We start from the raw sequence: 26555 nt of genomic DNA, 5'->3' as shown, positions 1-26555 counted from the left end.
TTTACTGTTTTATACATTGTAGAATAATAGTGAAGACATCAAAACTATGAAATAACACAAATGGAAGAATGTAGTAACCAAAAGTGTTTGAAGAATCTAAAATATATTTTAGATTCTTCAAAGTAGCTACTCTTTTCCTTGACAGCTTTGCACACTCTTGGCATTCTCAACAAGTTTCACCTGGAATTCTTGAAGGAGTTCCCATATATGCTGAGCAGTTGTTGGCTGCTTTTCCTTCTCTGCGGTCCAATTCTTCCCAAACCATCTCAATTGGGTTGAGGTCAGGTGATTTGTGTAGGCCAGGTCATCTGATTCAGCACTCCATCACTCTTTCTTGGTCAAGTAGCCCGGAGGTGTGTTATCTTTGTCCTGTTGAAAAACATATGATAGTCCCACTAAGCCCAAACCAGATGGGATGGTGTATCGCTGCAGAATGCTGTGGTAGCCATGCTGGTTAAGTGTGTCTTGAATTCTAAATAAACGAGTGTCACCAGCAAAGCACCATTACACCTCCTCCTCCATGCTTCACGGTGGGAACCACACAAAGACATGGCAGTTGGAACCAGAAATCTAAAATTTGGACTCGTATTTCCACTGGTCTAATGTTCATTGCTCATGTTTCTTGGCCCAAGCAAGTCTTCTTATTGGTGTCCTTTGGAGCAATTTGACCATGAAAGCCTGATTCACGTAGTCTCCTCTGAACAGTTGATGTTGAGACGTGTCTTACTTGAGCTCAGTGAAGCATTTATTTGGGCTGCAATTTCTGAGGTTGGTAACTCTAATGAACTTATCCTCTGCCGCAGAGGTTACTCTGGGTCTTCCTTTCCTAAGGCTCTCCTCATTAGAGCCAGTTTCATCATAGCGCTTACTGGTGTTTGTGATTTAAAATGTTCTGTATTGATTGACCTTTGTCTTAGTGATGGACTGTCGTTTCTCTTTGCTTATTTGAGCTGTTCTTGCCATAATATGGATTTGGTATTTTTCCAAATAGGTCTATTTTTTGTATACCAGCCCTACCTTGTCAAAACAACTCAAACGCATAAAGAAATTCCACATTCACTTTCAACAAGGCACACCTGTTAATCGAAATGCACTCCAGGTGACTACCTTATGAAGCTGTTTGAAAGAATGCCAAGTGTACAAAGCTGTCGTCAAGGCAAAGGGTGGCTGCTTTGAAGAATAAAATATTTTGATGCAACTTTTTTGCTTACATGATTCCATGTGTTATTTCTTAGTTTTGACATCTTCACTATTCTACAATGTAGAAAATAGTAAAAATAAAGAAACCCTTGATTGAGGTGTCCAAACGAACTGGTACTGTATATCAGACAAAATATTACATCAATTTAAGTCCCTCTCTCTCCAGAGGCAACTCTGTCCCCTGTTCTTCCTGACTCCCCGCCTCCCAACTCCCATGATTGGCACTCGACTGAACAGCCACGCCATAGAGCTGTTACAGCTGGACCGTGCTCTCAGCAGACATGGCCTGCACCAGTTGGATGACTCTGAGCTGAGACAGGTCAGTGCACATCACTGGGTATAGCAAGTCACCACCCCCTTTCAAAAATGCTCACCTTGTTCCCTTACAGCCTGAAATGAAAACGTGATTTTTTTCCAGCTTTATTTACCCACAATATCCAAGTATTTATTTTAACTCAAAATGCATTAACAGTAAAATACCCTACTTGGATAAGTCACACCCCCCTAGAATTGCAATTGCAAACTTTGAATTATAACCAACCTTCCAGATCACAAATAAAGCTGATTGGCTTCCATCTGTGATCAATTATAGTGACTTTGATTAGTTCAGAATAAAAGCAGTTGTTCATTGGACTCCACTGCTTAGTAGTGCATTTCAAAGCAAAGAATCCACAATGGGTGGAAATGCACAAGTCAGAGGATGGATGTAAAAGGATTTCAAAGGCTTTGTCTATCCCTCGGAGCACAGTTTCGACCATTATTAAGTGGAAGGCGTATAGTACTACCCAGACCCAGCATAATCAGGCTGTCCCTCCAAACTGGATGACCTGGCAAGGAGACTGATCAGAGGCTACCAAGAAACCAATGGTGACTTGTGTGTGCATGTGACCACTATCACAAGCGCTCCACAAATCTGGCCTCTATGGGGGGGCAAGAAAAATACAGCTCCTCAAAAAAATCCACATCAAGTCTCTTTTGAGCTTTGCCAAAAAGCACATTGTAGATTGAGGCCAAGTAGAAAAAGGTGCTTTGGCCAGATGACACCAAAATGGAACTTTATGGCCTGAACGCAAAACAAAATGTCTGGCGAAAACCCAAAGTCCACCATGCCTACAGTGAAGCACGACAGTGGCAGCATCCTGTTGTGGGGGTGTCTCATCAACAGGGACTGGAGCACTTGTCATGATAGAAAGGGAAATGAACAGTGAAATATACCAAAGATTTGAGAACAGACATCTGCCAGGAATTTGAAAATGGGAAGATGTTGAAACCATGACAACCCAAAGCAACCATACAGTGGCTGAAGGACAAGAAGGTGAATGTCCTTGAGTGGCCTAGTCAGAGCGCCAACCTAATCCCAATCGAATCTGTGGAATGACTTGAGTGCAGTCACCATGCAATTTGACTGAGCTTGAGCAATTCTGCAAGGAAGAATGTGCAAATATCAGTCTACGTGTGCAAAGTTAGACGTATTCAAAGCGACTCATGGCTGTAATTCAAGCAAAAGGTGGTTCCACCAAGTGTTCACTTATTCAAATAAGGGTATTTTAGTTTAATAGAGTTTGTTTTTCCTCCCAATTGGATATAGGTAGTTACTGTGTGTAAATAACTGTAGTGTCTTTCAGGCTGTAAGGCAAACATTCTGACTTTCTATACCCACTGTCTATGTAATCGGAATCATGTCAGCAAAAACCCACATGTACAAATGGAACACATACTAGTCATATTGATAACTTGACCCTGGTCTCATCAGGCCTGCTATGTCAGGGGGCTTGATTCTGGCAGTCTCAGCATCAACCAGTGTCAGGAATGGCTTTCACAGTGGCTCCAGTTCTCCTCTCACCTGAAAGGTATCTAATGTTTCCCTCTCCTGATAGCGTGGTCTGTTCAATTAAAATATTTGTGGGAGAAGGTGATGTTTGTCCTCATGACTCTCTCTGTCCCTCTGTCCCAGAGTCAGAGGTGTCTCTGCTTGTGCACAGTATGGTCTTGCTCTCTGCCAACTACCCAAAGCCTTCTCACCATTGACAGGAAGGAACAAGGAGTGATCGGCCACTTCCATTAATTCAGCCATCTCTCAACATGCTGAGCAGGGTAACTTTTCCATAGGGTGCCAATATCTGCAATCTACAAACGGAAGAAATGCCAAGCTTTACAAACTCACTTTTAGAAGGACAAAGTTACTTAATGCAGTAGATTTGTGGTGAAGAAAATGTGATTACATAGCAACTGTTGCAATATCTTGAACTGGTCAATGTTGTCACGAGATACACCAGGTGTAAATGGTACAGGGAAACGCTTACTCGCAATCTCTGCTCAAGTGCAGTACTCAGCCTTGAATGTCGTTTTGTTTACTTGTGAAGCTGATGATTTCACATAAGATGTGGAGCATAGCTGGGGGGGGTCAATGTTCAGCTAACCATATTAATACAGGTTACATTTGGAAAAATAATTGTCTGCAGACATTCCAACCCACACCTACATAGCATATGGTGTCGTTTTACTGGGGGGGGAGCAACTTTGAATCGAGTAGATGGAATGTTACATGCAGTAAGGCGATACTGAATCTCAAGACACGGGGGAATGCCATTCAGCAGGTGATTTAGTCATGCGGTCCTGGGGATTGAACCCACTATGCTGTTTTTACCAGTGCTGTTTTTTAAACCTGGAAATGCCTTGTTGCCTTAAATGGGATCGATAGTCCGTGGTTTTGAAGTGGCCATAAGATTGTCATACTAAATATGCCAACTAATGTTCTTACTCTACTTGTTTAACCCCTTTCAATTGTCTTGAAATCATTTCTGGTGTATTAAGGTGATTGGTGTCAAATAAAATGTACTCTGAAATGCTTGTTAATGTAGAGAAATGCCATTTACAGTAAGAAGAAACTAGTTAAATCTGCGCATTGTCACCAATTATTTACATCAGCCTTGTCCATAGATTCAGTCAACTGTTCTGCTTAGTGAGACACCACAGCAGATGTTCCACTAGGACAGAAGGCATCAATCAACACTACATTGAAAAGGTATTGACTGAAACCTGTAATAAAAATTCTTAAATTGGGGAACCACGAATGACAGATTAAATAGCTTTTATTGAAAATATATTCTAGAGTAGAATATGTTCATAAGATCAAAAGTTAACATTTCACTTTCAAAAACAAGTGCAAATGGCAATTTGAGAATGCTGCCCTATTTAAATAAAAATATACTTTTCTAAAAAATAACTAAACATTGATATTCTTGGCAGGAGTCATATTCGGCATCAGTGCAAAGGCACGCATTAAACATCTTGAATAAGTACATTTAAAAAGGTTATTGAACTCAATTACAAAATGTTTGGCCATAACATGACCTGACAGTGCAACTGACTGTCAGCCACTCCCCTCTGCTATTGGCCAACTGATCACATGACTTCATAGCCACTGCGAATGCCCCCCATCAACATGCAGGCGAATATGATGCCCATGATCTGAAAACACACAAAAACACAGTTAGAAAACATGCAAAATTGTGTGCGTGTTGAACTAGCATCTACAACCAGCGATTCTTCCAAGCCCAGGATTTGTATGTGCAAATGTATATACTTGGTTGTGTGTGTTTGCTCCTACCTGCAGGAAAGCGATCACCAGTGCTGCTACAATGACCCACATGATATTCTTCTTCAACAGCTTCTCTACAACAGTTTCACACCCCTACAAAGCAATCCAAGACAGAAACGTCATTCCCGACCCATACACTGTTCTGGAGGCATTTTTGCTTGGATGAATTGGTATTTTATTTCACAGTTTCATAAATCTACCACTGGGTTGGACCTTACCGTCTGGTGTATCTTGAGTGCATCCCCCATGGCCCCCTGACCACAGCCAGCGGTGACATTGATGCAACAGGAGTCTGGAACAGAGTCTTTCACAGGCCCGAACTTGCCTTTCCAGTCAGTGGCGTTGGTCACGCCACAACATTTCAGCTGGAAGAACAGCAAGCATGGCGAGAATAAGTTTGAGCATGACACGGGTAGACAGATGGAGGAAGAGACAACAGCAAAATGAGGTAGTAAGGTTGTTGGTTAGATGGGGGGGAAACACAGACCGGAAGCAGGGCAGGATATTGCTTAATAATGTCAACAGAAGACAAGACAAGATAAACATGGCATAGGAGACTCACACTAAAAAGGGTAGCGTAATGTTACATGGAGAGGTGCCAAATTAATCAAATAAAGTCCAAAATACATACACAATACATCTTAACATTATGACAAATGTCTTGACATTTGCTGAGTCAATACAGTGCCGTCAGAAAGTTCACACCCCTTGACTTCTTCCACATTTTGTTATGTTACAGCCTGAATTTAAAATGTATTAGAGACTCGTCACTGGCCTACACACCAAAATGTGGAATTATGGTTTTTCAATGTTTAAAAATAATAATAAGAAAAGATTGAATGTCTTGAGACAATAAGTATTCAACCTTTGTTATGGCAAGCCTAATTAAGTTCAGGACTAAAAACATGCTTAACAAGTCATAAGTTGCATGGTGTGTGCAATATTAGTGTTCAACATGATTTTTGAATGACCCCCTCATCTCTGTACCCCACACATACAGTTATCTGTAAGGTCTTAGTCGAGCAGTGAATTTCAACCACAAAGACAATAAGTGTATCAATGCCTCACAAAAGGGCACCTATTGGTAGATGAAAAGAAAGCCGACATATAATATCCCTTTGAGCATGGTGAAGTATTACACTTTGGATGGTGTACCCAGTTAGTACAATGATACAGGCAGCCTTTCTAACTCAGTTGCTGGAGAGGAAGGAAACCGCTCAGGGATTTCACCATGAGGCCAATGGTGACTTTAAAACAGTTAGAGTTTAATGGCTGTGATAGGAGGAAATAGGATGGAACAACAACATTGTAGTTACTCCGCAATAGTAACTTAATTGAGACAGAGTAAAAAAGGAAGCCTGTACAGAATACAAGTATTCCAAAACATGCATACTGTTTGCAACACGGCACTAAAATAATACTGCAAAAAAATGTGTCAAAGCAATTCACTTTTTGTCCTGAATACAACGTTATGTTTGGGGCAAATCCAATATATTACCGAGTACTACCACTCTCCATACTTACAAGCATAGTGGTGGCTGCATCATGTTATGGGTATTCTTGTAATTGTTAAGGACTGGGAAGTTTCAGGATAAAAAAGAAATAGAATGGAGCTAAGCGCAGGCAAAAACCTAGAGGAAAACCTGGTTCAGTCAACACCACCAGTCACTAGGAGATTAATTCACCTTTCAGCCATAAAACAAGGCCAAATCTACACTTCTGTTGCTTACCAAGAACACAGTGAATGTTCCTGAGTGGCCGAGTTAGAATTTAGACTTAAATCAACTAGAAAACCTATGGCAAGACTGGAATATGGTTGTCTATCAATGGACAACAACTGATTTGACAGGGCTTGAAGATTTGTTTTTTAAACAATTAAAAATGGGCAAATGTTGCACAATCCAGGTGTGGAAAGCTCTTAAGAGACTTACCCAGGAAGACAGCTGTAATCAATGCCAAAGATTTTTCAACAAAGTATTCGTGTGAATACTAATTTAAAAATGAGATTTCTCCATTTATTTTTTCAATACATTTACTGAAATTCCTTAAGACATGTTTTCACTTTGTCATTATGGGTTATTGTGCGTAGATGGGTGAGCATTTTGAAGTCAGGCTGTAACAAAATGTGGAATAAATCAAGGGGTATGAATACTTTCTGAAGGCACTGTAAGTGGTGTCGCACATTACTACACCTAAAAATATAAAATGTCAGTTGTTTCTTCGGTCACATGTAATGGTTGATACTAACGTCAACTTGCAGGTTGTCCAGGGCCTTCTTGAATTCAGCGGTGCCATTGCTGTACTTGATGACCATGTCATTGAGACCATCATGGACAATGACTGTCAGCTAAGTAGAGGACATAAACATAATTTAGTAATTCCATCTTTTAACTATGTTGATACTATATATACAAGTCTGTAGACTGTACAGTTACTGTATAGACACAGATGTGTAAAAAAGCTGCCTGGAATACCTGAGTATACCTGCCTGAGTATACTCACTTTGCCTCTGAAGACATATCCAGCGATGGCAGCACCAATCTCAGTGATAATGATCAGACCCAGAAGGATAGAAAACTTAGGAGAAAATAAATTTAAAAATGAGCGCAGAGTTCAGATAGATACACTACGTGACCAAATGTACGTGGACACCTGCTCGTCAAATCTCTCATTACAAAATCATGGGCATTAATATAGAGTTGGTCCCCCCTTTTCTTCCTTAACAGCCTTCACTCTTCTGGGAAGGCTTTCCACTAGATGTTGGAACATTTGCTGCAGGGATTTGCTGCTTCCATTCAGCCACGAGCAATTGTGAAGTCGGGCACGGATAAGGCCTGGCTGACAGTCAGCGTTCCAAATTATCCCCTGGGTGATCAGTGGGGTTGAGGTCAAGTTTTTCAACACCGATCTCGACAAATCATTTCTGTATGGACATCGCTTTGTGCATGGGGGCATTGTCATGCTGAAACAGGAAAGGGACTTCCCCAAACTGTTGCCACAAAGTTGGAAGCACAGAATTGTATAGAATGTCATTGTATGCTGTAGTGTTATGATTTCCCTTCACTGGAACTAAGGGGTTTAGCCCAAACTATTAAAAAACAGCCTCAGACTATTATCCCTACACCAAAATTACAGTTGGCACTATTCATTTGGTCAGGTAGCCTTCTCCTGGCATCTACCATAACCCAGATTAGTCCGTCGGACTGCCAGATGGTGAAGTGTGATTCATCCCTCCAGAGACCACGTTTCCACTGTGCCAGTGTCCAATGGCGGCAAGCTTTACACCACTCCAGCAGACGCTTAGCATTGCGCATGGTGATCTTAAGCTTGTGTGGCTGCTCAGCCATGGAAACCCATTTCATGAAGCTCCTGACGAACAGTTAGTGCTGACGTTGCTTCCAGTTGGAACACTGTCTTGAGTGTAGCAACCAAGGACAGACAATTTTTACACGCTATGTGCTTCAGCACTCTGCAGCCCCCTTTTGTGAACTTGTGTGGCCTACCACTTCGCGGCTGAGCCGTTGTTGCTCCTAGATGTTTCCACACAAACATTATATATATATACATATATATGCACTTTTTTTATGATTGAAGGACTTAACACATTGATAAATTGATAAGCCGATGTACTGAACATTAATAAGGATTTAGATTGAGCTAATGTAAAATCCGTCTCTAATTCAAGTAACAAAATCTGTTATGTCTGTCTGTTACATCCAAACACTGCATTCACTACAGAAAAAAGTTGCCTAGATGTAAAAGAGCGTTGTCAAATGTTGGTTCAGACTGCTTTTCAACAAGATCAAACATGCATGCAGTTAATGGTTTGGATACATTATGTTTTGTTTGGAATACCAGGGTGACCACCATGCAGCAGCCCCCTCCCCTAATACAGGTTGTCATATGTAAATATGCCATGGTGGCCATGCAATAGCTCTCCTTCATAAATGTCATGTTATATGTGTACATACCATGGTGACCATGCAGTAGCTCTCCTTCCAGGCACCACAGCAGCCAAAGAAGGCGATGAAGAAGACAATGACCCCCACCACGATGAGGACCAAGGGGGCTGATGAGGCTGAGACATTATTGATCACTACTGTGCTGTGGAGAGCCACCTGAACCAAAACTCCCAGCACTACCAGAGCCAGACCACACAGCTAGAGAGAAATAAATGGAGAGATAGAAGAGTTAAATGATTAGAGGTCACATAAATATACACAAATAATTTTACATCATGCATGCATGGGCTTCTACAATCATTGAATATCTGTTGTGTTGTACAAACACTTTGAAATATGTCATGTGAACGGGATCGTACTTAGCCTAAACCCCGAACATGTACAGCCAAGTTTGAAGTCTGTACAACTGAATGATACATTGGTATTGTATGAGGTCATACTTATAAATGGCAAGAAAGTGCTTAAGTGTATGTCAAATTGCAATCAAATGTGTTTATAAAGCCCTTCTTAAATCAGCTGATGTCACAAAGTGCTGTACAGAAATATGTAAATGTCAGACAAGTGTACATCAGCTCCGGCCTTTCACCAGTGTTTAAGTTATTTAAATGAACTAATACAGGAATGATCAAGGGCCCTAATGCGAATAAGTAATTTACTGATTTTTTTGTGTGTGAAGACACTCATTCTAAAATGACAGTTACTACCATGGTTATTTGCTAATGGCGTCCAGCCCTGGTCATTTAAATAAACAAACAACCGGAGTAGGTTGAATAAACAGGATTGTCACACAAACACACCTCTGTATGCATTGGGTGACAGGTGCTGGACTGATTACAGCAAGGCTGTACTACATGGAGAATTTATGCATTAGGATATAGGCCCAATCTCACTGGTGTGTTGCTCACAATCAGAGATGACAAGACAGGCTACTAGTTATCCAGGATACTAGTTACTAGGTATGATGAAATTAAGGAAGTAACAAACAAATCATGTACCATATCCTAATTTGAGCCATAGTTTAGATTGGTTTAGGCACCAGGTCAAATGTGGGTTATATAGCATGTTTGATATATCATCACTTTCTGTTTCATAAAGTGTTTTGACTCAGATTTTATGAAGACTTCCTATTTCCCCCTTTCAAAAAAAGTCCTGGAAATAAATGTGCAGTAGCTCCAGGAACAACAGCTCGGAGAACTCGCAAAACTGGTTGAACCACAACCGATCTGACTTTCGGTCATGTATCAAGATAAAACACCTAGACAATATAGCCTAATATTAACAGGAGGAAAAACCCAGCAAAACCTAATCCCACAATGGCAGGTCAGTTCTGTGGAATATCACCTGACCGGTGTGATAAGTCATTGCCCCAGTTTTAAAAAAAAAAAAAATTATTTTTGTATCAGGTGCATCCGGTCCAAACTCAGGTCCTTTCATCACAGGTAATACCAATGTAAATATTTGGCATGGGTTAGGAATAGGATTGGTCAATTCCTGGTTTCTATATAGTGGAGACAGGTAGGTACACAGAGGGATGAAAATGATAACATGCAGAAGAAAGAGGCCATGACACTAATTGTAGTCTTACATCTCAATACAAATACTCATTAAGATTATCATGTAAAAATAAATGTAGTGTGTGTGCCATTAAACACCTGAGAAGAATAAGAAATCAAATCGTATTGGTCACATACAACCATAATATAACATCTGCTAAATATGTGTATCGAAATGCTTATGTTTCTAGCTCCAACAGTGCAGTAATATCTAACGATAAGAAAATACACAAACATCTACAAAGTTAAATAAATGTAATTAAGAGGAAGATTAGGAAGAGCAATGTCAGTCTGGAATATTTATATATACAGTGCATTCGGAAAGTATTCAAACCTCGACTTACGCTACAGCCTTATTCTAAAATGGATTAAAAATTGTTTTTGTTCCTCATTCTACACACAATACCCCATAATGACAAGGCCAGTGTGTCCTTGGGGACCTTCAATGCTGCAGACATGTTTTGGTATCCTTCCCCAGATCTGTACCTCGACACAATCCTGTCTCAGAGCGCTACAGACAACTCGTTCAACCTCATGTCTTGGTTTTTGCTCTGAATTGCAGTCAACTGTGGGACCTTATATAGACAGGCGTGTGTGCCTTTCCAAATTATGTCCAGTCAATTTAATTTACCACATGTGGACTCCAATCAATAAAATTGACATCTTACCCCAGTCTAAGAAATAAACCTCCCATGACACTCTGTCAACATCACGGCAAATCTCATGCGAGTGCATTCCATCTATTGGCACAATGGACAGTTTTTAACATCTCGTCCCGTGTTTTATGATTCTGATTATCTGGACCAGTCCAGTGACTGCTGTGAAAGGACAGCTGACAACATAGGAAAGTCTGTGTGACAGCTTGGAGAGACAGCTGACCGGAGGGAATAGACCCCACTGGGGCTGTCATGGGTTAGCTACCCATGTTGGCAGTCTCCGACGCTGTTTCAGTATGTTGGAGACACCCGCTAAGTGCTACTGAAAGTCAACAAAGGAACATACCCCTAGAGCCTGCGAGAGCTGGGGCGCAAGATGGCTCAACGACTGATCACACGGTTACGGACCCAGGAACGGAAACGACTACGAGTAGGAACACAGCACATGAGACAACCATAACAGCAGCAGGACACACACTTCAGGTGTGCAGCTGTGGTTGGGAGAGAGTAACATCGGCAAGGGGGTTAAGGATCCATCAAGGGAGGAAAAGGTGCTTGTTAGAGAAGCAGAGACAGGGACCTCGCATTGACCAGTACTTCTTACGAAGCAGCCAGTCAAATCAGTCGAATGAAGCACAGCGACGGGACGCAAACCAAAGTTCGCAGAGCATCAGCACCCCTGTAACTGAGGAGGATAACACAAGCACAGAAATGCCGGTGGATGAACTCACCCAACCACAGAGACCTCTAAAAGAGGAAAAGATCAAAGGGCACAGACCGAGTGTGAAGTGGCCCAAAGCCGTTGAAAAGAGAGAGTGGGAAACAATCAACAACGACCTGACAAAAATCTTGGAACAACAGGTAGGAAAAGCAGAGAAAAAGCTTGAAAGGATGGGAGACATTATCTACCACTACGGAGAAGAGCGCTTTGGCGTAAATGAAAGGAGAAGTGGCAAGACACCTCCCGCACCAGCCAAATCTAGGAGACAGCAGGAGATCGAGATACTTGTCAGAGAGAGAAGGCAGCTGAGGAAGCAGTGGAAGAAGGCCTCTGATGCAGAGAGAGAAGGTCTCATGCTACTCCAAGCAGACATTAAATGTCGGCTGGCAACCTTGCGAAGAGCGGAAAACTTAAGGAAACTTCGTAGGAAGAAGGAACACTCAAGAACACGGTTCTATAAAAACCCCTTTAAGTTTGTCAAAGATCTCTTCGCAAAGGAAAAGTGCGGAATCCTAAAAACTACAAAGCCTGAACTGGAAGAACATCTGGAAAAGGTCCACCAGGACATGAAAAGGCATGAGCAGATAATCATCCCACATGACATCCCACCTATTCAACCACCAGAATTCAATCTGGACACTGACCCTCCAAAATGGAGGGAAGTAGAGAACGTTGTCCGAAGAGCAAGAGCGGCCTCGGCTCCTGGGCCTAATGGAGTACCATACAAGCTCTACAAGAACGCCCCGGATGTTCTACGCTTTCTTTGGAGGCTCATGAGGATAGTGTGGCAGAAGGAAATAATACCAAAGGCATGGCGAAGGGCTGGTGGTGTGCTAATCCCGAAAGAGAAGGATGCGACAGACATCAGTCAATTCCGACCAATCTCCCTTCTCAACGTCGAAGGGAAGATCTTTTTCAGTATAATAGCACAGAGGCTGTCCACTTATCTGGAAAGGAACAAGTACATTGATACATCTGTACAGAAAGCAGGCATTCCTGGTTTCTCTGGTTGCCTGGAACATACTAGTATGATTTGGCACCAGATCCAAACAGCTAAGAAGGACAAGAGAGACCTCTATGTCATCTTCCTCGACTTGGCCAATGCCTTTGGCTCAGTTCCCCATGAACTCCTCTGGGAATCCTTCAACATTTTCCACGTACCAGAACCCATCACTACACTGGTAAAGGCCTATTTCCAAGACCTGCAATTGTGTTTCACAACACCTGACTTCACAACAACATGGCAGCGCTTGGAAGTAGGCATAATGGCAGGCTGTACAATTTCTCCTCTGGCCTTCACTATGGCCATGGAAGTCATCATCAGGGCATCGAGATGGGTGGTCGGTGGTGAGAGAACTAAGGAAGGGCTCCGTCTCCCACCTATCCGAGCATACATGGATGACATGACTACACTGACCACCACTGCAGCATGCACCAGGCGGCTACTTGCAAAACTGCAGGATAACATCAAGTGGGCACGGATGAAAATCAAGCCAAGCAAATCTCGAAGCATCTCCATAGTCAAGGGACAGCTTAAAGATGTGAGGTTCTGCATTGGAGATGACCCGATACCAACGGTGTCTGAGCAACCCATCAAGAGCCTGGGTAGATGGTACAACGAAAGCCTCCGGGATAAAGATCAAGTGCAGCAAGTAAGGCAGGACATCGCCGACGGTCTTGAGAACATCAACAAGACCCTACTGCCTGGGAGGCTCAAGCTCTGGTGCCTACAGTTTGGACTTCTCCCCCGGGTAATGTGGCCACTCACCGTCTATGAGGTCCCAATAACAACAGTGGAGAAGATGGAGCGAACCATTACCTCATACGTGAAGAAATGGCTGGGTGTCCCACGATGCCTGAGTAACATCGGCCTCTATGGCAAAGGGGTCCTTGAACTACCTCTTACAAGTCTAACGGAGGAGTACAAGTGCTCTAAAGTAAGACTTCAGATGACATTGAAGGACTCCAAAGACCAGACCATTAGCAAGGCTGCACCTCCCCTACAAACTGGACGGAAATGGACATCATCCAATGCTGTGCAGCAAGCAACATCAGCCCTGAGACACCAAGACATTGTGGGGAATATCCAGCATGGAAGAGGCTTTGGCCTGGCAGCAAGCAAACCAACGTTCCATAAGGCAACAACATCTGAACGCAGGAAGCTGGTGGTCGAGGAGGTGCGAAGACAGGAGGAGACTGCAAGAAGTGCAAAGGCTGTCTCTCTTGCTAAACAAGGGCAATGGACGCAGTGGGAAGGCCTGGAGAGGAGAAAGATCAACTGGAGTGAGCTTTGGCAAATGGAGGCAAGCAACATCAGCTTCATCATAAGAGCTGTTTATGATGTGCTTCCATCACCAAAAAATCTACATCAATGGTATGGCGAGGACTCGACCTGCCCCCTCTGCCCAGCTCCAGCGACTCTCAGGCATATAATGACAGGTTGCAAGACCAGCCTCTCACAAGGCCGCTACACCTGGAGGCACAATCAGGTCCTCAAGAGCCTGGCTGCAGCACTTGAGACCAAGAGGAGTGCAACCAATTCATTACCTCCAAAAACAAGCAATCCCGTCAAAACAACAACATTCATCCGGGAGGGACAGAAAAGGCCCAGGTATCCTCCTACAAAGCCAGAAACTGGACACCTAACTATGGCCCGGGACTGGAAGATGCTTGTCGATATTGGCCAGCAACTCATTTTTCCACCTGAGATTGCTTCTACCAACCTTAGGCCAGACATGGTACTCTGGTCCCCTTCACGAAAGGCTGTGTACATCATAGAGCTCACAGTCCCGTGGGAAAACTCTGTTGAAGAGGCTTACGAACGTAAGAAACTGCGTTACACAGAGTTGGCAGCAGACGCAACTCAGCGTGGCTGGAATGCAAAAGTCTGGCCAGTTGAAGTGGGATGCAGAGGATTCGTGGCTTCTTCCATCATCAGGTTGCTGAAAGAACTTGGAATCCATGGACAGGCTCTGCGGCAGACCGTCAGAGCAGTTTCTCAAGCAGCTGAAAGAGGTAGCCAGTGGATCTGGATCAAACGGAAGGACCCTTGCTGGGCTATAACTTCATGACCCCTCACCCCCACCTGAGAACTCAATTCAGATCCCTCCAACTTGAGGGCATATGAGGTATGCGGTCAGCTGTATGGCTGGCTCAGAGAAGAGGACGCCCCTGCCTTGCACAGTCCTGTGGGACATCTTAATTGGGCATGGGACACAAGCTAAGGCTTGATCACCCTTTAGCTGGCCACCTTTGATGAGGGTGTTTAGTGATTAAAGGCCGAAACACCCACTGATTCGAAGGCACACTACTGAGGATGTGTCCCAAAAATTGACATCTTACCCCAGTCTAAGAAATAAACCTCCCATGACACTCTGTCAACATCACGGCAAATCTCATGCGAGTGCATTCCATCTATTGGCACAATGGACAGTTAACATCTCGTCCCGTGTTTTATGATTCTCAATCAAGAAACATCAAGGATGATCAATGGAAACAGGATGCACTGGAGATCAATTTCAAGTCTCATAGCAAAGGGTCTGAATCCTTAAATAAATAACATTTGTTTTACAATTTTAAAAAATTTCCAAAAATGTCTAAAAACCTGTTTGTGCTTTGTCATTATGGGATATTGTGTGTAGATTGATGAGGAAAAGTGTTTTTATTACTTTTAGAAAAAGCCTAATGTTAATTTTTGGGGAAAGGTTGAGGGGTCTGAATACTTTGAATGCACTGTATGATGGGACATATAGACAATATATAGATATACTACATATTCTATCTGTAGAATAGAATAGTAAATGTACAGCAATAGTTACAGGGCCTATTCCTACAGGAAAGTATGAACATAGGGCAGCAGCCTTTAAGCTGTGGGTTGAGTAACCGGGTGGTAGCAGACTAGTCACCGTGACTAAAGTTCAAGGCAGGGTACTGGGCGGAGGCCTGCAAATGGTGACTAACACACTGATGGTCTTGATAGAAGCGTTCTCTCTCTCCCTCTCTTGGGCCCAGCTTTGATGCACCTACACTGACCCCACCTTCTAGATGGTAATGGGGAAGGGGGGGGCCGTGGCTGAGGTCCTTTATCTTCTTCTTGGCTTCCTGTGACACCGGTTGCTATAGATGTCCTGGAGGGCAGGCAGTGTGACCTCTGGAGAGCCCTGTAGTTGTGGACGGTGCAGTGGCCGTATCAGGCGGTGATAGTGCCCGAAAGAATGCTCTCAACGGGGCAGCTAAAAGTTTGTGAGAATCTTAGGGGCCAAGCCAAATTGCTTCAGCCTCCTGAGGTTGAAGTGGCGCAACACCGCACAGCTGGACCATTTCAGATTGTCAATGATGTGTACAACAAGGAATTATAAACTTTTCAAAGTCACTGCAGCCCTGTCGATGTGGATGGGGTGTGCTCCCCTCTGCTGTCTCCTGAAGTCCACAATCAGCTCCTTCGTTTTGTTTACGTTAAGGGAGAAAATGTATTTTCCTGGCACCACTCCGCCAGGGTCCTCCCCTCCTCCCTATAGACAGTCTTGTCATTGTTGGTAATCAGGCCTACCACTGTTGTGTTGTCTGCAGACTTAATGATGGAGTTAGAGACATGCGTGGCCACGCAGTCATGGGTGAACAGGGAGTACAGAAGGGGACTGAGCATGCACCCTTGTGGGACCCCGGTGTTGAGTATCAGCGTAGCAGAGGTGTTGTTGCCTACCTTCAACACCTGAGGGCAGCCCGTCAGGAAGTCTAGGACCCATTTGCACAGGCCGGGGTTCAGACCCAGGGCCCAGAATTTAGTGATGTGCTTTGAGGGTAGCTAGGTATTCCCCTTGTTCAGATAGGATAAGGCAGTGCGATTACGTCCGCCATGGATTTAGTGGGGCAGTATGCAAATTGCAGTGGGTCTAGGGTCTCAGGTAAGGTGGAGGTAATATGATCCTTAACTAGCCTCTCAAAGTGTCTGTGACATGGCTGGTTTTCCCTTTAGAGTCCATGATTGTCTGGAGTCCCTGACACATACGTTGTGTCTGAGCCACTGAATTGCGACTCCACTTTGTACTGACGTTTTGCCGGTTTGCCTTACGGAGGGTATAACTGGACTGTTTGTATTCGTCCCGTGTTCACAGTTACCTTGCCGTAGTTAAATGTGGTGGTTCATGCTTGCATTTGTGTGCGAATGCTGAAATCCATCTATGGTTTGGATAGGTAAAAAAAAAAAAAAAAAAAAGTCAGTGGGAACAATATCCCCAATGCACTTCCTGATGAACTCAGTCACCGAGTCAGTGTATACGTCAGTGTTATTCTCAGAGGCAACCCGGAACATATCCCAGTCCGCGTGATCAAAACAATCTTGAAGCATAGATTCCAATTGGTCAGACCAACGTTGAACTGTCTTTACCATGGATAGTTCCTCTTTTAGTTTCTGCCTATAGGAAGGGAGGAGCAGAATGGACGCATAATCTGATTTGCCGAAGGGAGGGCGGGGGAGAGCTTTGTAGCCGTCCCGGAAAGAGTAACAATGGTTGAGTTTGAGGCGAGAGTTGCACAGGCAAGATGTTGATAAAACTTCGGTAGCATTTCCCTCAGATTTGTTTTATTAAAAGTTCCCAGCTACAATATCAAATGTATTCATATAGCCCTTCGTACATCAGCTGATATCTCAAAGTGTTGTACAGACACCCAGCCTAAAAGCAAGCAATGCATTTGTAGAAGCACGGTGGCTAGGAAAAACTCCCCAGAAAAGGCCAGAACCTAGGAAGAAACCTAGAGAGGAACCAGGGTATGAGGGCTGGCCAGTCCTCTTCTGGCTGTGCCAGGTGGAGATTATAACAGAACATGGCCAAGATGTTCAAACGTTCATAAATGGTCATGGTCAAATAATAATAAATCACAGTAGTTTGAGGGTGCAGCAAGTCAGCGCCTCAGGAGTAAATGTCAGTTGGCTTTTCATAGCTGATCATTAAGAGTATTTCTACCACTCCTGCTGTCTCTAGAGAGCTATCCTGAAGCCGCATTTTATGCGGTTTCCAGTTTGCACAAATTTCAGTGTAGTTCATTGAGAGCCTTCGTGGTATCTGCTTGAGGGGGAATATACACAGCTGTGATGATGTCCGAAGAGAATTATCTCGGGAGGTAATGCGGCCAGCATTTGATTGGGAGGTATTCTAGGTCAGGTTAACAAAAGGACTTGAGTTCCTGTAAACTGCCACAATGACGAATAAAGGATACAATTTAGGAATGTCGTATTTCTGGTCAAAATGCTGGTGAGTGACCACCAATCTAATATCCAAAAGTTATAGGTAATAATGCAAAAAACATTATGAGCAAATAATGTGAGAAATAACACACAAAAATATAAAGTGTAAAGTTGCTTAGGAGCTAGGAACAAGACAGAGATCCCACCCGGGAACTTCGATATGTCTGTACAGTATATTATGTTTAACGATATATTGAAACATTTGACAAATAAACAAAATTGTATATGTTCAATATTCATGTTTATATTTTTCTACATTTGTAAATGAAAAGGTTTCAAAAAACGTTTTTGAAATCAAAACGCTACTCACATTACAGAGCAAGTGGTAAAGCTTCATAGGTCACCAATGTTTGCTTTGTAGCAGAGTATGTAAGGAGAGTAGAGCTTGAGCGTTCCCAATTTGACTGGAGTGCGGAGCGAATTTCCCCAAAGGCTGGAACATTGGGCCTTCTCGCCCTCTCAAATTGTGCACACTTCACGACATGCCCAGCTCAGCATGCATTTGTAGGCTACTTGTGTGCTGCTATAGCCCCTTGCTTTAACTACCGTCATGGAGTTAGCTAAATAGTTTCATAAAGAAACTGATAAATCACAGGGGTGAAAAATTAGGGTGACTTACAAAGAAGGACCAAGAGAGGGAGTGATGTAGTATCCACAACCAAATAATCAGAAAAGGTGTCTTTTTAGAAAGCATGATGTTTTACTATGTGCACATGCTAACAGAAAGGAACGAGGCGGGAAGCTAGCTAAGTGTGTTGTTCTAGCAAAGTATTTATAAACAAAAACGCTAGCCTCTGAAAAGTTGTTCATGTTTGTTATATTATCTATTCAATACACTGTCATTGATTTTGGCACAATAGGCCTGACAGGTTACCTCGTTCAGAGACGCTTTCCATTTTGGTAGGGTTATTTTGACTAAACCTTTGGTCCAACTATAAAAATTTAAAATCAAAACAACTCTGCATCCATGCCCAGCCTGGCAAGAGTGGCCCGAAGGTTGTTTAGCATCCCCAGTGGCTCTGCAAGCGCGGTATTTACCGCTACTGGCCTGCTCTCCAGGCACCATCGCACGAGCCGCAAGCCACAGAATCTGGCCAAACCTGTGTTTCTAAAACTGAATTCAAAGGCATTGTAGACAACCTAATAAGGCATATTTTGTTTCATTTGTATTTCATTCTGAGTAAGTCAAACACCTATATGCACAATAATGATTTAATAAAAAGGAAATGTTTAAATGTTGGGCGCTTAATGTTCCTGTCAGCCTAGTGTGCCGCACTCGCAAAAGCTTAACAATTGATTTATTTGTAATCTAAATCCTTCTTAGTTACCTTCAAAACCATGTAGTTTGGTTTCAATACTTCAAAACCAAAATGGTAGGTCCAGGTAGTAACAAAAATAGATCAATGTTTCTTAAATGGTTAAATGGGGACAGAGCGATGCACATGCAGGTTCTGACCTCTTATTACAACATAGCCCACAGATTAGTCAAGAGATCTTAACTTTTCACATGAAGGCTTTGTATCAGTGAATGCAGACCATAAAAAAAGAACCAAGTCACATGACATTTTCACAATACTTTGAACAGGTCACAAGACTCAGATTCATCACATGCTCCCCCTCTCGCTCACTCACGCCCCCCCCCCCTCCCTCTCAAGTCATTACTTCCTCTTTCAATGGAATTTTAGAAGTTAAACATTAACACCATTTTTTATATTTTCCAATAGGAGTTTGTGTGCGTATGTGTCCTGGGTCAGCTGACAGACTCCTGCGTATTGGCCTTACAAGACTAAGTGATGACAGTCTTGGGGAGTTGGAAAGAAATAGCTTAAATAAATACACATAACCAGCTATAGGCTACATATAAACTGGGTCAAGTAACTAAAATAACAGTTTAATGCCAAACAATTAAGAGGCTCAGAAACTGAGGTAAGCTAACAGAAAGTAAGAAACCTTGCTCTCGGTCCCACACCAAACATAAAAATGTCCTTTTGTGGCATAACTAACTACATCACAACCGACAGTTGGAGGCGGCTTGTATAACTTTTACAGCTGTAAAGAGACATGATGATCACATGCCCTTTTCCAGATTTGTAGATGTTTATTTTCAGTATTAGTGAAAATAAGACTTTTCTTAGTAAGTCTACCAATTACCTAACTTGTCTTGAACATATCACATGGACCAAACTAATACACCACATTAAAACTACATCAGTTCGAGGAACTGTGAAACGTCCTTAATGAATCATGAGATGTGTTAACTGAGTGTCAGAGGCATTTCACAATCAATCTAGATGAAGGTTGTATTAGTGCCACCAGATGTACAGAACTCAAAAGGCCAAAAGCAGTACATCCTAGCCAGTCAAGATACCAAACCTCCACCTGCATTACTCACCCAGAAGATGAAGTTGAAAAAGAAGAGTAGGTACTTCACACATTTCATTCTTCCCTCGACACCCATGGTGAGTCCGGATCAAGACCCTGGCCCAAGACAAAGAAAAATACTTTTTTTTTTTTACATTTATTTAACTAGGCCAGTCAGTTAATTAAGAACAAATTCTTATTTTCAATGACAGCCTAGGAACAGTGGGTTAACTGCCTGTCCAGGGGCAGAACGACAGATTTGTACCTTGTCAGCTCGGGGGATTTGAACTTGCAACCTTCCGGTTACTAGTCCAACGCTCTAACCATTAGGCTACCCTGTGGTCTTAACTAGTGAGACTGTAAATAACTATTATTACAAATACAAAATTGTGTGGAGGAGTTTTAGGATATCACTTGTTGCTTTATCGCCTAGGCTTAGATCTAATTTAGCTCTGCTACACACACAACAGGACAATGACCCATCACACTTCCAGGCTGTGTAAGGGCTATTTGACCAAGAAGGAACGTGGTGGAGTTCTGCACAATCACCTGACCTCAACCCAATTGAGATGGTTTGGGATGAGTTGGACCGTAGAGTGAAGGAAAAGCAGCCAACAAGTGCTCAGCATATGTGGGAACTCCTTCAAGACTGCTGGAAAAGCATTCCAGTTGAAGCTGGTTGAGAGAATGCCAAGAGTGTGCAAAGATGGAATCAAGGCAAAGGGGGGATACTTTGAAGGATATAAAATATATTTTGATTTGTTTAACACTTTTTTGCTTACCACATGATTCCATGTGTTATTTCATAGTTATGTCTTCACTATTATTCTACAATGTACAAAATAGTTTTTAAAAGTAAGAAAAACCCTGGAATTAGTAGGCGTGTCCAAACTTTTGACTGGTAGTGTATGTCTACATTCCTGTTAGTGAGCATTTCTCCTTTGTCAAGATGATCCATCCACCTGACAGGTGTGGCATATCAAGAAGCTGACTAAACAGCGTGATCATTACACAGGTGCACCTTGTGCTGGATGCAATAAAAGGCAGCTCCAAAACACAACACAATGCCACCGATGACCCAAGTTGAGGGGTCATGCAATATGCATGCTGACTGCAGGATTGTCCAACAGAGCTGTTGCCATAGAATGTAATTTTCATTTCTCTACCATAAGCCGCCGCCAACATCTTAGAGAATTTGGCAATACAGCCAACTCTTCTCATAATCACAGACCACATGTAACCACAACAGCCCAGCACCACCACATCTGCAGGATAAGAATCCAGGATTGTCTAAAACCAGCCACCCGGACAGCCGATGAAACTGGGGGTTGCACAGCCAAAGAATTTCTGCACAAACTGTCAGAAATCGTCTCAGGGAAGCACATCTATGTGCTCATCATCCTCACCAGGGTGTTGACCGGACTGCAGTTTGGCGTCGTAACTGACGCCAGAAGGCAAATGCTCACCTTCGATAGCCAACGAAGTGTGCTCTTCGTGGATGAATCCCGGTTTCAACTGTACCAGGAAGATGGCAGACCTTGTGAATAGAGTGCCCCATGGTGACGATGTGGTTATGGTATGGGTAGGCATAAGCTACGGACAATGAACACCATTGTAATTTACCAAAGGAAATTTAAAATGCACAAAGATACCGTGATGGGGTCCTGAGGACCATTGTTGTGCCATTCATCCGCCGCCATTACCTCATGTTTCAGCATGATAATAAACAGCCCCATGTCACAAGGATCTGTACACAATTCTTAGAAGCTGAAAATGTCCCACTTCTTCCATGGCCTGCTACTCAGCCATTTCACCCATTGAGCAGGTTTGGAATGCTCTGGATTGACATGTACAACAGCGTGTTCCAGTTCCCACCAATATCCAGCAACTTAGGACAGCCATTGAAGAGGATTGGGACAACATTCCAAAGGCCACAATCAACAGCCGGATCATCTCTATGCAAAGGAGATGTGTCGCGCTGCGTGAGGAAAATGGTGGTCACACCAGATACTGACTGGTTTGCTGATGCATGCTCATATATATATATATATATATATATTTTAAAGAGATGGATATCTGTATTCCCAGTCAAGTGAAACCCATAGATTAGGGCCTAATGGATTTATTTAAAATTGACTGATTTCCTCATATGAACTGTAAATCAGTCAAATCTTAAGGAATTATTACATGTTGCATTTATATTTTTGTTCAGTGTCTATTGGGTGACAGGTCACTAAGAGGCCACCATAGGCTATTAAATTTGGTTAATTGTTTGTAATCTGGCCCATTTCAGATTAGGCTACTTTAGTTCACAGAGCTTCATCTGGAAAGGCTTGCAGGGTCAGATTTATGGGTAGGCCTTAGGGGGCTTCGCCCGCCCTACCGTACCCCCTTGCCGGTACAAATAAAATATTGATAATTTATTTGACTGAGACGCACGCCGACAGAAAGATTCATCAACCTCAGTTAAAACATCCGAGCGAGCGAAACAGCGCCCCTCTGTCTCAGTATGTGTAGACCTTGTATCTAATGCTGTCTGGACCAAAATATGTCATGATGCTGTCTGGCCAGAAGTAGTATGACATCTTTTGGTCCAGACAGCATCAGATACATGGGCTACATATAGGGAGGCGCTGTTTCGCTCGCCCAGATGCTTCCTCCGTTGATAGTTACAGCAGAGAGGAAGAGGCAAAGCGAGAGGGATCACACTCGCCAAAATATGTCCAGGATAAACCAAAATGAGTTCATATGGGAATTATATGCAGACCTAAGCTTGTCGCCTGCCTCTTGCCTTTGGGACAAATACTCCCATTGTTAGGCGGAGACATGAGCATCTTGTCATTATTTATAGATCTCTGGTTTCAGCCTCTTGCTAATTGGAAAGTAAAGTTGGCCAGTTCACAGTGCATTGTTAAAGAGTCATTCATTTAGACGTTTTGCCAAGGAGATCTTAGTCACACAATTTTACATCTAAGATGTTTGATGCAGTATTTTTTAATGAACAAATGTGCATGAAAACTTTCTCGTTGAATGAAATAATTGTGAAAAATCCCACTGTTGACCAATCACTGACGAAGGGGCGTAGGCGGCTATGACTTTGGTTTGCCTCCAGAGAAATGTTGTGTGCCGGAACAGCCGGAAAAAAAAACTTGCCGGTGTCCAAAACTAACAATAACGTCACAAATTGTTGTCATAATATATGCACAAACTCTTCCGAACTTTTTCGGCTGGCAAGCATGCAGGACGCCTTTAGGATGCTGGATTGCCCAAGGTAAATTGATGTGTCGACAAAATTATACAGTTACTCCTGTCTGAATAGAATCATTCAAAAATACTTCACCAGGGAGCATGACCAGAGAATAATTAGCATAAAAATATATATTTTTAAATTGCTGTTCAGTGGTATATAGTACTCAAGTAAAAATACTTTAAAAGTACTACTTTAGGCATCTGTATATTACTATTTAGATTTTAGACTAGTTTAACTTCACTATATTCCTAAAGAAAATAATGTACTTTTTACTCCATACATTTTCCCCTGACATGCAAAAGTACTCATTACAATTTGAATGATTTCCTGCCATCCAGGACCTCTGTAACAGGCGGTGTCAGAGGAAGGCCTCAAAAATAGTCAAAGACTCCAGCCACCCTAGTCATAGACGGTTCTCTCTGCTATCGCATGGCAAGCGGTACCGGAGTGCCATGTCTAGGTCCAAACGGCTTCCATCCCCAAGCCATAAGACTCCTGAACACCTAATCAAAGGGTTACCCAGACCCCTCTTTTACACTGCTGCTACAGTGTTTATCATCATGCAGTCACTTTAAATCTTGTACATATTACCTAGACTAACCAGTGCCCCCGCACATTTACTCTGTACCGGTACCCCTTGTATACAGCCTTGCTTTGTTATTTTACTGCTGCTGTTTAATTATTTGTTACTTTTAATCTTCCTCTGTCCAGTGAGTGTTCTTTTGCCCATCTTAATCTTATATTTCCCAGTCAGATATGGCATTTACTTTGCAACTCTGCCTAGAAGGCCAGAATCCCGGAGTTTACATTTACATTTACATTTAAGTCATTTAGCAGACGCTCTTATCCAGCTTCTTCACTGTTGACGTTGAGCCTGGTGTTTTGCGAGTACTATCTCATGAAGCTGCCAGTTGAGGACCTGTGAGGAGTCTATATCTCAAACTAGACACTAATGTACTTATCCTCTAGCTCAGTTGTGCACTGGGGCTACCCACTTCTTTAATATTCTGTCTAGAGACCGTTACGCGTTCTGTGAAGGGAGTAGTACACAGCGTTGTACGAGATCTTCAGTTTCCCACATTGAATAGTCTTAATTTCACAGAATAAGCATAGACTGATGAGTTTCAGAAGAAAGTGCTCTGTTTTGTTTCTGGCCATTTTGAGCCTGTAATCGAACCCACAAATGCTGATGCTCCACATACTCAACTAGTCTAAAGGCAAGTTTTATTGCTTCTTTAAATCAGAACAACAGTTTTCAGCTGTGCTAACAATTACAAAAGGGTTTTCTAATGATCAATTGGCCTTTTAAAAATGATAAACTTGGATTAGCTAACAATGTGTCATTGGAACACAGGAGTGATGGTTGCTGATAATGGGACTCTGTACGCCTATGTAGATATTCCATTTTTAAAAAGCCTTCCAGCTACATTAGTCATTAATAACATTGTATTTCTGATCAATTTGATGTTATTTTAAAAGGGCAAAAAAATGTTTTCCTTCTTTCAGGAACAAGGGAATTTCTAAGTGACCCCAAACTTTGTAATGGTAGGAATAGTTTGCCTAATAAGGAATTTGGGTATACTTTTACTACTTAAGTATATATTAGAAATTACATTTATTTGAGACTTAAGTACATTTTAAATCAAATACTTATACTCAGGTAGTATTTTATTGGGTTACTTTCACTCGAGTCATTTTCTATTAAGGTATCTTTACTTTTACTCAAGTTTGAATAGGCTAGTTGATATAATATTGGAAAGTCGCTAGCTACAGCTTTGGGCCAGACCCAGTCATAATTTTAATACGTTGAACTTCAATAGCTAATCAAGACGGATTGAAAGGGAGGCAGACAGGTGGAGTAAGAGATGAATGTGATCGAAAATGCAAGTTCTTTCATCAGGACATTTTCCACTGTTTTTAATTGTCGGCTTTCTGCCTATGCATTTTACTTCGTAGACTATGGAAGATATGCCGACTGCGGCACTGGCCTATAGTTTATTTCTTTAGCCTCCAATGGAGCACAGTGTATTAATGTGCCCATATGGCAGAGTCTAGTGCTCTCGCCATAGTTGAAATAAAACTAAGATTTGTATCATTTTACTTCAGATGTTTATTACTCAACACATGACAATGACTTTCAGAAATGAAAACGTTATTGAAATGAAACTGTTCCACGAAAATGCGCATATGAAAAAAAAATCATCATAACTGGCACGCAGATCGGTAGAAATAGTAGGCTAAAACGTAAGCTTTCCCAAACCTGAAACACACGAGCTGCCTAGGTTCTTTACTATTACACCCATTAAAAACATGTCAACGCGCAAGCGCCTACACACATGGGATCCAGTGAAAAAACGTGCACGCCGATGGAAATCAAAGATCCGTACAATTGATTCGTTCTGCCGCTAGCCCTGAAAGGCCTCGTATGATTGACGTGACAAATGGGCTTATTAAATTAAATACATTTAAAACAAATCATGAGTAAACAATTGATATTGGAACAATTACTGACTGGGGAGCGTAATAGGAATTCCGAAAAAATCAAGACTGCGACACCCATCGCTGAAGCAACAATGACCAACCAAACCGTTAATCAGAGGGCGCAGGATACAATGTAACTATTGTTCTAGCTTATCGTTAGTAACCAAATTCAATTAGTTAAATTGACTACTAAGTAACCGTAAAGACAAAGGTATATTAGACTACAGCTTTAGTTAAAACGTGACGTTTCCGCATTCTCAAAACCAAACTTATTTTTCACCTTTCTCTAACCTTTTCTTTCTTTATTGATTTCAGATTAACAGTCATAGTATAACATCAAAGAATTGAAAAACAAACATGAATGAAATAACACTTACCTTTGTTTTCAAGTTGGAAAAGTGAAGGCGACGAAGCGATGTGAGGCGTTGGTTGAAATTTGGAAACAAGTTGTTGGGGAAGTTGATGAAGCAACTCTTCGTTTTATAAGCCCCTCCCTCTCTAAATCGCCCTCCATGATCTAATCTGG

At 42.3% G+C, this 26555-nt stretch overlaps 2 protein-coding genes across 3 annotated transcripts in view; one reads left to right on the top strand and one right to left on the bottom strand.

Annotated features, from left to right (window-relative positions):
* The window catches only part of LOC124045962 (LETM1 domain-containing protein 1-like), a 7053-nt gene extending 2638 nt beyond the window's left edge, over positions 1 to 4415 (top strand). The window contains exons 7-9 of one of the 2 annotated variants that reach the window (XM_046365816.1): positions 1367 to 1519; positions 2954 to 3050; positions 3232 to 4415. In XM_046365816.1, coding sequence (XP_046221772.1) covers positions 1367 to 1519; positions 2954 to 3050; positions 3232 to 3248 — 267 coding nt within the window. In that variant the 3' untranslated portion in view covers positions 3249 to 4415. Of the gene's footprint in view, positions 1 to 1366; positions 1520 to 2953; positions 3051 to 3154 lie in introns of both variants that reach the window. The other variant, XM_046365815.1, reaches the window with a different exon arrangement.
* Positions 4275 to 26555, bottom strand: LOC124045963 (CD63 antigen-like). The gene is made up of 8 exons (XM_046365817.1): positions 26407 to 26555; positions 20330 to 20415; positions 8773 to 8961; positions 7304 to 7378; positions 7050 to 7148; positions 5020 to 5166; positions 4811 to 4894; positions 4275 to 4671 (listed from the first exon to the last, which is right to left on the bottom strand). The coding sequence occupies exons 2-8, from the start codon at positions 20393 to 20395 to the stop codon at positions 4606 to 4608; spliced, it is 726 nt and encodes a 241-aa protein (XP_046221773.1). The 5' UTR covers positions 20396 to 20415; positions 26407 to 26555; the 3' UTR covers positions 4275 to 4605.

Source organism: Oncorhynchus gorbuscha, linkage group LG10 (genome assembly GCF_021184085.1).
Source record: "Oncorhynchus gorbuscha isolate QuinsamMale2020 ecotype Even-year linkage group LG10, OgorEven_v1.0, whole genome shotgun sequence".
In the NCBI taxonomy this organism is placed as follows: domain Eukaryota; kingdom Metazoa; phylum Chordata; class Actinopteri; order Salmoniformes; family Salmonidae; genus Oncorhynchus; species Oncorhynchus gorbuscha.
The sequence above is the reverse complement of the archived record's forward strand: the minus strand, read 5'-3'. Positions and strand labels throughout refer to the sequence as shown.